We start from the raw sequence: 15,089 nt of genomic DNA on the forward strand, positions 1-15,089 counted from the left end.
TTACAAACAGAGAAACAAACATTTTAAATATATGTGAGAAAGCCATTATTGACAAAGTCGGATATTTAGCCGTTTTTCAGCCGAATTTCATCAAATCCTATACGCAAGTGCAAATCCTGGTGATACTTGCGTAGAATGTCTGTACAGCCGGAAGGAATATTTCGTGCAGCTTGCGAAACGCAACACATGTCTGTTCTTTTTATCTTTCAGCCGTGTTCAGAATCTGTTTCCAGTTGACGTCTCCATACGACAGCTCCAAGTGTCGTTGTGTCGCTGTGTCGTTGTTGTCCAATGGAGTTGCAATAACGGGGCGGCGCCATTAGCACCGCAGGGAAGATGAAATTTCTATTGTGGGAATCTTGTGTGGTTCTTTTGTGTACGTTTACTCGAAGAGTCTTTTCGAGACACGCTTGTCCAAGTGTGGTGGTTTGGTATTCGGCAGAGAGAATGAGGTGAGATGAATGATACATCAACAACTCGGTGTACTGTCTAATCCGAACCATTGCCAGTACACAGTGCACTGCATCAATGCGAAGAAAGGACAACACATAGCTTGCTGTACGACATTAGTCGTTGTTGTAGAGTAATTATAATTCCGATGGTGCGATGACAGTTCAATAGTTTTGTAGCAGGACTTTTTTCAATCATCAGAAAGAACGGTACAAAAACATGTGAAGGGCTCATGGGATTTCACCTTTGATCAATGCAGTGTGCAGCTGCTGTTCTGCAACAGCAAAAATGGCAAAAATATTACGTGACCGAGTCGTTTTATTCGACAGATTTTCAGCACTTTCTTTTCCGATATTTTGGGATCAATGAAGGAATGTAAGAACATGAAGCTGAATGCTGTGGAAAAGTTATTTTGAAGTTTAAAACAGAATCAAAGCAAACAAAATAGCAAACGATTTTTGTTTTGAATTGATTTGGTTATAATGCGGGTTTTAGTAATCTTTCCTACAGCGGTGAATATGGCATATTTAAAGCATCCACTTTTATTGGGCACACACATCCTATGACTCTTCTTCGAAGAAAAAAAAATCTAGTTGAAAATATCAAATAGGATGAATCCGATATCTGGAGGTTGTTTGACAATAGTTTGCAAAGCAGAGAAAGGATTGTAGCATTTTGCACGGAACGAATTTGCACTTATGAGAAGGAAAAATCAAACCAGCCAGCGAGACGTTAGCGCCTCCATTCTCGATTGTATTGACAAACGGTGTTGGATCGACGGATGTTGCGTTCGAGTTTGATTTGAATTCAAGTGAATGTCGCTGTCAGTATACAAATTTCGTCCAGCAGATCCACCACCAACCAGGAACCGGGACATGCAGTGCGGTTTGTTTGCCTGGTGAAATACATCCACTTCAGAGAATGTGTTTGTTGAGGATGTGGATATGAAAAATGCAGCAGGCGCCATCAAGGCAAAGCGAATCTGCAACAGCGATGAATAAAATGGATGCTTTATTATCCTGGCTCGAAGCTAGACAAACAGATTGCATGTGCTTTGAAAGCTGTGGCAGCACAATCGAACGCTTGAAACTTCTTGGGCTGAAAACGAACACATGTTGCACGATCTTCCTTCCGATCAACTTCCTTTCACCAAATTTTCAACTTGCCTCTGGACTGCAGCGGGTAAACCCCAACGGGTAAATGAATTTAATTGAAAACTTCCAACGTGCCAAATTGAATTAATTTTATGTTTTTTCTCTGCTTAATATTCAAACTTCTGCAACATCATATGTTTGCAATGCTTTGCTTGTTGTTTTTGAGTGTCACGGTTGGCAGATCCATATGCTTTTGCTTTAACGTAGCCATGGGCGCTGTTACGTGCTTAGGAACACGTAGGAAAAACTCTTGACGAAGAACGATGAAACCTCAAATTATCTGTCCTGTGTCTTCACTGCGGTGTTTATAGGGGTTCAAAGTTTGACTTCTATCAAAATCCTCGTTTTTTCAAGGCGTGAGACAACAATTTGAGGCACCCGAAGACGGAAGTGCACAGGAACTTGTTGTTAATGTACCTTTCGCTAACAAACTTTTTCTGCAGCATTTGAGTGCGTGTGATTGAAACGAACCGGTTGTGGGTTCAACAAATGTACGATTATTGAGTGGGCCGTTGCTACTACCTATGTGGACTTTAATTTACCTCCCATTAAAATTCGTTTTCGAAATAGGTTTTAATGTTACTCCGTTCAACCAAAAATGCATGATGGGGTAATTTTGAGATGAGAAACTTTACTAACCTTTTATGAGTGGCGGTAAGCTTCAGTAGCACGTAATCCCCTTAAACCGTAGGTCATGTTTATTTTATACACTAGAGATTATGTCTTTGAGCATTTCTTTTGGCTCACCACATGAAACTTCGACGTAAGATGTATGGCAAATGTTCTACAGCATTAGCATACCAAACAAAGTGGGTAAGTGTGCGAAATCCTATTAATCCTTCCGCCTAGGAGGGCAGCTCACTAGGCAATCACACTGGAAATGGCAACAATGTTAAATTGCTTAGCCGATTTTGCTCTATAACGACTTTAGCTTCTCAGCACGTCGATGAAGGTTTGTTTAACTCGACCGACTCGATTCGTTGACCAGTGCGATGCTGGCAAGTATTCTAATTGTGTTGCCATCACCATTTTGTTGGCACATGTTCAAAGCAGTCGGTTAGGTCAGGTGCTGATATAGGGACGGTTGAAAAGTTTCGATGTCTGTTGATGATGTGGAGTAATCAGCCATGTTCGAAGCTCAGAATCCCTGGGACAGGGAAGACGATCGAAACGTATAGTTGATTTGATTCAATTAAATGATTTCCTTTCTATCGTCCTTTCCAATCGGTTCGATGTGGTGTTTGGGTGCCCTCAATAATGTGTATGACATATGCAGTCATTGTCAATGGTTGTGGATGGACAGTGGCGGATTTAGCCTTTCTGGGGAGCCTAAGCGGAGTGGAAATTGAAGCAGTATATCACATTGAATATAAGTCCGGTAAATTTTCGATTTTTGCTACAAATGTGAAGCCATGTATTCCGCTTGTCTCAATCGGACGGAAAAAAAACTTTCCGCAATAACTGGGCGATGGTGGACGGATCAAGTGGAGATGTTCCACAAAGAGATGCTGTACCCCTTTATCGTACCAAAAATGAGCGAATTATTGCTGATTTTCCACGGGCTAATCCGGTCCCAGGAATTCCCGTAAAATTCTGCAAATCTGTCATTTATTATATGTGCCATTGACAAACTGTTTTGAGTTCCCTATAGATCTTCATAGTTCGATGTTCATACTGCTCTGACGGGGATAAAAGTTTGGTGGGATTTACCCATCTAAGACGAAAGGGGACGTCTTTTATTATGCTGATGCTTCTTGAAGATGAGAGCAGTTAAGTTTTTGAGCTATTCGATTATTTAGACTAATGAAACAAGAAAACTACTTATTCTAATACTGGTGAAAGCTACTTACAGCGATTATGATGGTCGAACGCTAATGGAATAAACAAATTAATCGAACTGATTTTTTTTTTGTTCAAAGCATTTACTGCATGAAACATATTCGCACGAAGCTGGCAAGCAAATTTTGGGTGGAGATGCGGAAATGTAGTTTGCCTGGCTGGCTGGTCAGAAGGCAATGAAGAGGAAAGTTTCAGATCAGAGAACAGAACCTTTATGAAAGTTTTCGTTGTAAGAAATCATGTTTCGTTTGCTCTCAGAGGGAAAATCATGCAACCCGGATCAACAGCAGGCGTAAGTTCATGAACGACCACCGGTTTCTGTCCTGAGAATAGTTCTGGTCAAGTGCTTGATGCTGTTGTTTTCATTAGCCTAACTGGAATTGTTCCTAAACGTTCGACTAATTGCCTTCAATGCATTATATCGGCAGGCTCTCTGGTATTCCAACAATAAGGAAAAGTTTCTCTCCCAACGGCATTGGATTGACTCTAGCTGTGCCGAACATCAAACATGGTCGTAGGATAATCTTGTTCGATATTGTGAAGTTTGGCGTTCCTGCCCAGGCTCAAAGTGGATTGGATATGAAACAGTAGCGGTTCGCTCGGATAGATTCTGAGTCAAAACGTTTAGACACATTTGCTAAACCATTTCCACGCCGCTTGAGCCTGTAGATGTCCGCAGGATTACACTAACTGTAATAAAAATACACCAAGAGTTTTGGGTTATTTATTAATTTTACGTTTGACAGCTATTGTTCACCAGTAAAATTGTTAACTGGAAAACCTTTATTCACCGTTAGTGTGGGATGTGACGAAAGAAACGAACCAACGAGCTTCGTATAAAGTGTCATAATATAATTAATTTAATCAATCAGAATGAAGCTTTATGAAGCTTTATGCGATGAATAGACCGTACGACTAAATCGACGGGTCTTTGAAAGCGGCATAAACTGCAATTCCAATATTTGGACGGGCGTTGGCGATTCTTGATCCCTTTTTGCTTTGATGAACGTCTATTTGAACGCTAATGTAATCATATTCACCGGAAAGTTTTACCGTAATCACTGCTTGGGATCAGTACAGCATGGATGTAGACCATTGTGAGGTGTGTAACATTGGTTTCCAACTGTCGTTATAAGCCTTACCTTGGTGTTGATGAAGTATTTGAATTATCAAGTTCCAGCGGTCGTAGAAGTTGCCCCACGAAGTATAATTTGCTTCTGCCATATCCGATTAAACAGCCATGTCGGCAAAGCGCAGAAAAGCGGTTCACCCCATTACGTAGTTTTCGACTGCAGGAGCAGCTCTGTTTTGTTCTAGCTATCGATGTGTGCTGCGCTAACCTAGCGCCGCATGCACACGTGTGATAGGTACAAAGGGATGCAACTTGCGAAATTTAATATGCACCAACGCATCCGTTCGTCGAGCTCAGGGGCTCAGAGTCCTGAGTCACCCAGGAAATGGAGTAAGTGTGTTCGGTTATGGAGAAATTTATGTTGTGTGCACTCGGTACCCTACTTTCGTTTCCATCGCATTAAAGGATGAAAAGTTGTTTTGCGGAATGCGGTTATCGCCTGCTGCAAGGTGCATCGGAACGGTGCGTGACGTCGTCTATTTTCGAGCGTCGGGTGTTATGGCACAAGATCGCTCTCCTTCGCAAGGCAGCATTTTGTATCGGTGCACGTGAGTTGTGTCCGCAAGTTGTCCTACTATATGTTTGTACCATTTCATGAAGTGATGAAGATCGTGCAGATCTTGTGTTTGAACTAGGAATTTGGCCAATTTCTAAACAGCACCAGGAAGTACATTCGGAAGCAAAAGTTTTACAGCGTATTTCCGGCAACATTCACCGAGTTGTGGGTACAGGGCTTCGCAGTGGTCTGCGGTGAGTGCAGCGGAAGGATTGCGGTGCAGGACACACGCACACATTCCAGCACACTTGGCACTTTATGAGTTATAATGAGTGCAAGTGAAAAACATTCCTACGGGTTTCATCCTGCTTATCCTTCATCAAGATGCTGATGCAGCCGGAGTAAAGAATCGTGTTTTCCATGCTCGATAACAGAACGGTGACCGCGAAAAGGCAGGTCAGTGTCAGAATGCTTTCGCGTGCAGTTTGTCCGTGTACGCGAGATGAATTTGAAACCAGTGGATTGCGTCCGGGAAAGCACAAAATCTACGAATGTTTCGGGCGTTAGGTTAACACTGGTGATGAATGGAGGGATGGTGGAAGGGTTTGGCGATGTGATTCAGCAGCACGTTTGGTTACCGTCTAGGCAAGATTGTGCGAAAGCAGCATGTCTTAGCTAATGATATATAGCGTCGATGACGATGTAATTAGGTGTGATGTAGTTGTGGAGCACTTTTCACCGAAGGTTACGTGGTTCGGTCATGCTGAATGGTTGTCACGTTCACCTTTTATAACATCGTTCGATGTGCCGGAGTTTAGCAGTGTGTTTGTGTGTGTGTGTGTGAAAGTGAAGAATATTCAAAGCTTCCAGTATTTATTTCAGTTCTAAGTTTGTATTAAAATGCCACCAAATCTTTCAGTGACTTGTGATAAAACTTTACTATCATGCTGTCATCACGGCTGTACGATAATGGTTGAAGGAAATGTCCCTTTCTTGCTCAAGGATCATTTGTAATGATTTCTGTGTGATGTTGTAGTATACCGCTAATGAAGAATCTTGGAATCCCCAGTTCGAACTGTATCAATATCACACTGTACGTTGCAATGGCGGAAATTATCTGAGAAAAAATATTGAAAATGAACTATGATTCATATTTTGCTCCATGGAAGAGTCTATTTTTAGTTACCGAAAGTGCTAAAGTCCAGTCAAAACAAAACAATCCACATGACACAACAGGCTTCTGATGTTGGAGATGATGTGAGAAAAGTACGAGCTAGTCATCGGAACCAAAGGGAATGCACAAAAAAAAAAAAAAATTGTTACATTGATTGGCCAAACGAGCAAACGAAATTCTGATGCTGAAAGTGAACTAAGTAGGAAAAAAATGCCATCTTTCTCATCATGAAATCGAGAAAGTCCTACTCAGTCGGTGTGGCATTAGAGATGTGGTCAATAAACGAAATAAGCGGATTATCAGGCAGATTATAGTAAGGCACGCGATAGAGCGCCATTGCAAATCAAACAGATGAGCGAAAAGTAGCTACTTGTAGAGCACAGATCCGATCGTGAGCTTTCCACTACATACCCGTTCTACCAGAGCTGGTGTCTTAGATGATTGATTTATTGCCTTATGGACGAGGATGGCCGTTTGCTTTCCCTGTAGGTAAAATAAGTAATAAAAGAAAGCTTACACACACATTCAACGGTTTGCGGTGTTTCAATGATTGGCTTTCAGCGGTATGTTGATGGAAGAATGCAGTAAAATTACCTCTCTTTTTATATCGTTTCCGAGCTTAACAAGAAGTAGGAAAACCGTGGTGTACAGTGCAGTGACTGCTCCGTAAATTATGGCCATGGCAAGCACAATCGGTGCAGAGTTTGTCAATACGTGGCCGATGGAAAGTGTGGCAAACACTACGGCTACTATGAACGATGCACAAAAGACTACTGGCTTCAAAACAAGAGAAAAGAAAAGACAAACATTGATCGAACTAAGTGCAATATTAACAAAATAAGTGAGAAAATTATACGCTAGAGGTATTAAACCAATAAATGAGCAATTGTCAAACAACAACTAGCAATACAGCCGAAAACGAGCAAGCATTACCTGCCACACAAACATGGTACTAAACAATCGAATGGCATCGCACAAATTGCCGTAAATCACTATGAATCCTTGTATCTGAAGTAACAATTCGCCGAACGAAGCCAACTTGTCAGCAGAGGGAATCCCTAGAAGACAGAGGCTAACGAGTTGAGGTACATTTGATACTTATATTAGTATTGATTCTCTCATTTCATCCGTAAGAAGCATGAAACATTAACAATTTCTTGCTATTCAAACATACCGGAACTGTTTGTTGAGTGCAAGAAAACGCTCTCGTAAACCATACAGTCCACCAATGAAAGCTATCACACAAGTTACATGCACGGTTCGTATGATGTAGTAGTACGTAAATGCAGCCTGCAATGGCATAGTCTTGGGAATACGAGTAGCATTGCGTAAAAGGTAACTGTTGATGGCAACATCGTTTAGGAACAGTGCACCATGGCAGAAGAATGATCCACCGAGTAGCGCTACAGACACTAGGTGAATTTTCGAGTGTTGGATTTCTACGCAAAATCGGTAAAACTGAAAGAATCATTCAAACTTTTAGATAAATACTGGTGAGTTCACATACTAAACTTTATAGCTATAATCATTACCAAGTGATCCACTTCATCCATCAAATGTATCATACGAATGAATTTTTTTCGAAGCACCAGCGCCAACGTAGCAGAAATGGAACAGTTTACACCACCGACAAAATATAAAATCACTGTAACCAAGGCCATGATACGGGAGACAGGCATTTCGGAAAAAATCTTGGGCCAGGAAGCATAAAGCATTTGTAGAAAAAATATTTGCCACAAAGTGAAAATGACCACATCCATAAATTTAACTTCTGATTTCAGCGTCTTGCTGCTACTGCATGGCTCGGCACGGGAAATGGAGAACGGAAACAAACCGAACAGCTTAAGCACGCGAATGTTGGGTTGCATTGTTTCTAAGAAACTCCCGATATTAAACCAATATTTTAAGTGAGGTGACATTTCGGGAAATGTGTTTTGTGTTTTGTAACAGTAAATGTGTTTCACGGCGTCGCACAGGAACTAAAACCAATTCGCACTGATGGAGGCGCTCGGTGGCTTGTACAATGATTCAATGCTTGAGTAATGTTTCGGGTACGGTGAATGATTCACGTTCGAACAAAATAAAACTTAACACGGTTTCGAACGATTCGCATCGACTTCTAACCTACAACTGAGGCGTAGTTTGAAACAACGGTACCCAGCTAGAAATATGGGCAAGCCAATTATTCTCAAACCATGGATCGGAATGTTTGCATTGTGAGGCGTGAAAAGATAAACACAACCCTACGTGTTTACTGAGCGTCATAATATTTGTGTGTTGGCTATGGTGAACATGGAATTGAGATCCTGGAAAGTGGTATCGGTGAATTTTTGCAGGTGGGAAACCCATTCGTTTGATAGCTTTTGTCTGGAGCAACGTCTTATCTGTTTCGAAAGCGAAGTAGCAAACACTTCCAGCCATCGTCAGGGTGAGTTGTAAAAAGAACACTCCAAGAACAAGAATATTTCAAATGGAGTTCGGCGTGATGAAAAGTTTTTTAACAATTTCATGAAACGTAAAAAAATTTCCCCCGTTGTAAAGTAATAAAATCATCAAATGAATTACGATAATCCTTGTGCAACTGCTCTTTTACAATTTGAATAGTGTTACATTCATAGGAGTGATAGCAATCGACTGCCTGCCGATTTCTGATGCGTTGTGCAAAAGGAACTACAAGTACGTCATTTGGTTAGAAATAGACTCGCGATGGGCAAGCAGTTATCAAGCTTATGAATATTTACTGGAAGCAAAGGAATCTTGAGTACAGCAGCATGGACTGCAAAAGGACATGATCTTAGACTTATACTTGCAATTGAATAAAGAATGGTATTTATTCAGCAAATAAACTATCACAAAATGCCTCGTCACCAAAGACACGTTTTCAAACGATTGCGAGCGAAGCAAACGCTCTGTGACTTGCGGACTTCGGGCCGTATCATGCTGCACTTTCCTGGTCCTCGAACCCTCGTGCAAAAAGCGAAGGAAAGCAGTTAAATAAAACAGAAACTTCACTAATTTACTGTTGCTACAGTTTCGCTTGAATCAAGTCCAGGGGAATCGTGATGACGGAGCAAGGAATTGGGACACCGTGCTGTGGAAGATCAGTGACAGTGATGGAAACTTTTAACATTGCAACTGTACGCAAACATTGGCGACAGTATCCGGCCTTGTGATGCTGCACAGTGCACTGACTTCAGCCGCTTTCCACCGGAGCCACAGTACTGAGGGGCGATAATTTATTTAAATTGCAACAAAAAGAAAATGTTATCCACAGCCGGGCAGCGTAATGACGTTAAATCATTTAAAAACGGCAACTTAACCGGATGTCCAGGAAGTTGCGTCTGGTGGGGGCTGGGAAATTAGTCTTCTGTGCGCAACGCTACACATTTCCGTGGGATTTCTGTCAACCAGACACGTTAGATGGTGCTCCGAATGAAATCCGGCAACATAGATAGGAAGGAGAAGAACAATCGGTGCAACATTGCTGTCAACTTTCATATCCTGTGAATGAAAGAGGAGTGCTCGGCACGGCTTCAATTTCCATTTTGTATTTTTCCCTGGTCAAGAAGACCGAGTGAAACGGTATAATGACGAACGTAAAGTTTTCCGATAAAGAGATAAGCGGAATAAAATAAATGTTTTACGTGACAAGCGTTTATTTTGAACAAAATATGACCCATTCCAGATGTCGCTCCCAGTGCACTACACCAACGGTCAAAACGATTGGAATGGGGAATGGTGTAACGGCTATCACCAACGGCAACATGCGGTCAATCCCAGCTGGGGGTTTTGCGAGAACCCTTCCGAAGAACGAGATAAGGGAAAGGATTCACCTGAGGTATCTTCCGATTCACAGGCTGAATTAAATCCTGCCTTCTGGTTCTGCTGGAAGTTGTTACCATCGGGAGAATAGTTTTAATTTTCTCGTATCGTAAATTAAGCACTACCACGTTAGCATACAACGCACAAACTGTATAACACTTTGTTTGAAGATTTCAAACGCTGCCGGCATTCAAAGTGGGTTGCATTGCAATAATATCTCCATTTTATTTTCGGCACAGTCTTAATGTGAAGCTAGACACTTTAGATACTTTATGATCAAAGGCCTTTTCATGGCGAAATTTGTGTGTGCCGTAGAACTTTTGGAAACCAAACACAAAAAGAGGCGACATTGATAATACTTAAGGCAAATTTTAAGCGTATCTAAATGAAGGATTGTGCCCTGGGCGAGAGTGGACACAGCATGACGCCCACTAGCATAAATGTGGGCAAGCAGTAAGCTGTAATCAGTCGTAATTCGTCAGTTTTCCAGTCAAAGGAAAAGCTAATCAATGTGTCAAGATCTGGCAGTGGTTCATTTTTCACTCAACCAACGGTGTGTGTCTGCATGGGTGTGAAAATGGCACGAAAAATGATAGTCGTGCCCAGGGAAGCGAAGATCATTGTCGGTGAATGACCGTGAGCTAAGCAGGTTCAAGAAAATGAGTTTTTCTTTCAACGATGTTTTGACGAGCGCTTTTATGGACGAAATGTCCTGTTTTTGTTCTTCCTGCTGCTTCGCCAAAAGCAACGATGTCTTGTGAGAATCAAATACATATTCGAAAAGAGATTTCTAATCTCAAACAGATATAACTTTATTAATTAAATTGTGATGTTTAAATACTTAACAAACAGCTGAAATAACTATGAAATGAAAACAGTTTTCTTGTTTTGCTTCTTTTAGAAAACTATAAATAGCTTTGATTGAGAACATAGTTTAATGAGCGTTGAAGTAGTTTATGAGATGTTACAGTTAGTTGAAGTACATGTTAGAGATGTTACACTAAAACAGAATAATGTGTCTAGCGGTCAGATTGTTGAAAAAAAAGAAGTCAAAACCAATACATTAGTAGCCCATACAATGGCTCAATTGAGACCGTTTCTCCATTCGGATTGAGCAAGCACAACAATCAATTGCAAAAACCTTAACTTGTGCACTGTACGAGCTGTATGAAGCTGATGAAACAAAGGCTTCTAGAAAATCCAATCTCCGGGCAGAAGTTACTGTCGGGCTGGTCTCATTCCAAGCAACGACGTGTCGAAACGATCTGTTTCATTCATTTCGGAAGGCGCTAATGTCTCCACAAGCACATTTGCCCAGGAAAAGCCGGTTATGATAGGAAAATGGGCAGTCAGGGATGTGTGGCATGTGCCGAGAATGTGTTTCACATATTTTTATTACATTTCCCTTAGCTGCTATTACCACTTTGTTTTATTCATATTTTGTTTCCGAAATCGTACAGCATGTACACAGCAGCATAGTGAAGTCCTTCAATCGTAGGTTGCAGTGCTGTGTTTTATTTTTAGGCAGCGGGATATTTTTGATGAAACGGCTATGAAAGACAATGAAGAAGCAGGTGGTGAAAGAAAAACAAATCGAATCGGTCACTTTTTCATAAATGTGTCCACGTAACCGAAGAGGAAAGTATATACATATATAGATATAGATATGTGTGTGTGTCGTTAGGAAGATCGTTGGGTTAGAAAACAGTGAATCCGGCCAGAGAATCCCTCGGCTGTGGTGGCCCGTATTATTTTGAGGATTTTGTTTGAACGTTGGTTGCCGGTAAAGTTGGTGAGTGGAATTGGGTTAAAAACGAAATAGAACTATAACCACTTTGGGATACTTGTGGGCGAACATACGGGATCGTTTGTCGTATGAGGGACACGTTGGCGTTTAATTTTAACTCAACTTTTTAGTGGACCCGGGAGCAGCGTGCAACTGGGAAGAGAATGGGTTGGAAAATGGGTCGTCGAGTTCTACAGAGCCTAGGCAGGTTTGGTGGTTTATTTCTAGAGGGTGATTTTGGTTTTATTTCCAGCAGTTACGATACGCTTTGCCATGCGTTCCTCATGTGCGAAGCAGGACCAGTATATGATGGTATTAAAAGCATAACTTTATGTTCCTTTTGTCGCGGTTTTGAAACTGCACGCACTATAAAACTGACATTTTCCTTTGTATGTTTAGGGTGTTAAAGGTTGTTGGGTAGTTTAAAACGTTTCAAACCGATAAAGTGATTCTACAGTAAATTAAAACTGCATAAACATTGTGACACACTCTATTTTTCGTCGTTTTGTTTTCCTGAGCATGGTGTTGTTGTGCGCTCATCGATCAATGAATGAATGGGACGCGAAAATAACTGCAACATGTTTTTGTTGAATGTAAAATAGTGGCACAGCGCATGCTCCTGCAGTAAAAGTGGAAAGGACAGCGAAGGAAATTTATCGCGGGCCGACATCGGACCAATCGTTTTTAGAAAGTCGGAGAGATGCGAGCGTAAGCTCGTACAACGGCGAACGTTAATTTTCTAGCAGTTGCGAACATTTTCTCGATTTCAAGCCCGTTCAGGTTTGTGATATCTTTCTTCGTTCCTGTAGGACTAAGACTTCCGTATAGCGCGATAAGAAGGCAGAACGAGCGGTTATTGGCATAGGTCGAAAATTAACCAAGGTCATAAAGTGACCGAGAGCACAACCGGGTAAGGGGAACCTGCTAGCATGTTGACTCGAATTTCTCGCGACGTCTTGGGGGTTGCTTCTTTCCAATCAAGCAGAAATTTCAGTTTAACTTGTTGGATTGGATGTTGACTTTTGGCGGTCGTGGTTAAATTGACGAAAGAAGAAAAAAACAACAAACGGCTACAGGTTGCCCCTTGTAGACTCCCTCCGGTACGTCTAAATATAAACGCCGCGCCGTCGCACAGCAAAGCCTCTGGTATTTGTTCGAAAAGTCAACAACCACGATTGGAACGAGCACAAGAGTTAGGAACAAGTAGAATGTTTTGCTAACCAAAACACTGCAATCACTGGTAGACCGTGGCGCAGGAAGGCATCCTTGAAGGAACGTGCAAGAAAAGGTACATTAAAATGTTGCGTATGTTTGCAATCCTTAGCACATTCAACAGTGGGCGTTTGTGGGTCCGATCGAATGTTGGTGGGTTCGAGAGAGTTGTCGATTTGCATCTGATATTAATTAAAATCTGCATCGGAAGTTCACATTTTTTATGATGCATACACACCCGTTGGGTTTTACATCTAAAACATGCTCTAATAAACAAGCGACAAACGGTACATAAATCCGTCAGGGAATCTGTTCCATGTTCCTAACCTTGGTTAGAGTTATTCCACGTGGATCTGCTAGTTGAAGTATCATAACGTGCATCATGTATCTTTTGCCTTGGGGAACACCACGTTAAACATGAAGCAAGAACGTTGATTGGTCACTAAGAAAGAGATGACGGTCACGAACCGTGTTAAACAGATTAGTGGAAAACAAGGTACACCAACAGTACAAACGAGAAACGCAACCAATTGTCATTTGAATGTGGCTAGTGCTTAACGGAGTTATGGTTGAGTAACAATTCGTACCATACCAGCGTGCCATTGGGAATAATGCTTCACGCCCTCAAGGCAGATGATGAGGATTCGTGGCGCACGTTTAAGTGTAGATTCACTTCCAATCTTTCTGCCGAGCGTTGGTGAAGTCCTCGGGGAAGTCTCCCACACAACTGAATTCAAAAGAGATGCATTGGGGCCACAGCCCGTCCCTTGTCTGCCCAGCTCAGGGCCCCCATCATCAACATACCTCAAGCTCAGGTGAAAGGATCCTTCGAGCAACCCTCCTACTGTCCATGTCCAGCTTCGATGAAGTGTTTTCACGAGTGCTCTGGCAAAGGCGCTGTCGCGCGAGTTTTGTTTGCTTTAGGGACCGAATCTGTCGGATACGGTGCAAAATATGTTATGCAACATAAAACATTGAAATAACCATATATTCATAAGGCACCGTTCGTTTTCCTTAGCTCGGCAAGTTCGGTACCTTTTGAATGTTCTTACGGTGTGTCCTCCGGTGTTGGTACTGATTGTCGGCGAACGGTTTTGGGTACGAACGGGCCAATGCTTCATCTTTCCCACCTAACTGAGAACTGATTCTGTATTCATGTTTGTACGTTAAACGAATCTTAAATTTAAGCTTACCAATGTTCACGGACTCGTTCCCGTGTTCTGATCGCTTTCCTTTGTCGTGCAAGAGTCACACCCGCTCCAAGAATACGCTTTCCATCACTGGAAGTGTTTCACAATGGTACACGAAGGGAGGTGACGAACGAAATCTCAGAACGCAATAATTTGAGGACACTTTGCCGGATTGTTTGGTGAGATTTAAGAATTTTCTTTTGTTTCTTCTCTGTATCTGCTCCATGGATGAGAATGTCGCATCACGGACAGAGCAGTATAAGGTATGACGCTACAACGCTTTGTCAGAACCGGGAGTGTTCTGAGCTTTACAAATGTTACTGCACGTAGTGCAGAGCGAGCAAGATCACTTCCTCTGATACTGTGTACAGCAATCCAGGCTATTGCTTGGGGTACGAGATGGTTTCGTTTTACGGATAAAAAGACTACCCTCCGCAAAGGTAGTACGTCCCTCTCGTGCCAGACGCTTGCATCCACTGAAATGGGGATGTGTGTTGAGATGGAAAGTTTAGGAGAAAACGTCATGAAGCAGAAGCAATTGTATGCAATTCGCATGAAATTTATCCATCGAAAAACCAAAAACATTTGTCCTGCCACACCACATCGACTCCGCACACCGTAGGAAAGCGCTCACAGTGATGGGTATCGTGCATCGTCCTTTCGCACAATCTGACGGTACTGTTTTCCTGTTCCGTCGGTGGCATGATCCATTAGCGGTAACGAGCAGCAAGAAACCATCGATGTAGAAAGGAACGGTACAGCCACAACGCTCATATATGTGTCAGAACGCACGGACAAACGTCACGGAAGCTTGGAGGTGGAAAAGTGTCTTAT

General features: G+C 42.0%; 1 protein-coding gene across 1 annotated transcript; it reads right to left on the minus strand.

Moving 5' to 3' along the window:
* Positions 1-6,068: 6,068 nt before the first annotated feature.
* On the minus strand, positions 6,069-8,164 carry LOC126558296 (uncharacterized). The gene is made up of 7 exons (XM_050214288.1): positions 7,778-8,164; positions 7,420-7,703; positions 7,179-7,317; positions 6,840-7,022; positions 6,657-6,728; positions 6,258-6,344; positions 6,069-6,188 (listed from the first exon to the last, which is right to left on the minus strand). Exons 1-7 carry the CDS (start codon positions 8,162-8,164, stop codon positions 6,069-6,071), a joined length of 1,272 nt encoding a protein of 423 aa, XP_050070245.1.
* Positions 8,165-15,089: the final 6,925 nt, after the last annotated feature.

This window comes from Anopheles maculipalpis, chromosome 2RL (genome assembly GCF_943734695.1).
Source record: "Anopheles maculipalpis chromosome 2RL, idAnoMacuDA_375_x, whole genome shotgun sequence".
Taxonomy (NCBI): domain Eukaryota; kingdom Metazoa; phylum Arthropoda; class Insecta; order Diptera; family Culicidae; genus Anopheles; species Anopheles maculipalpis.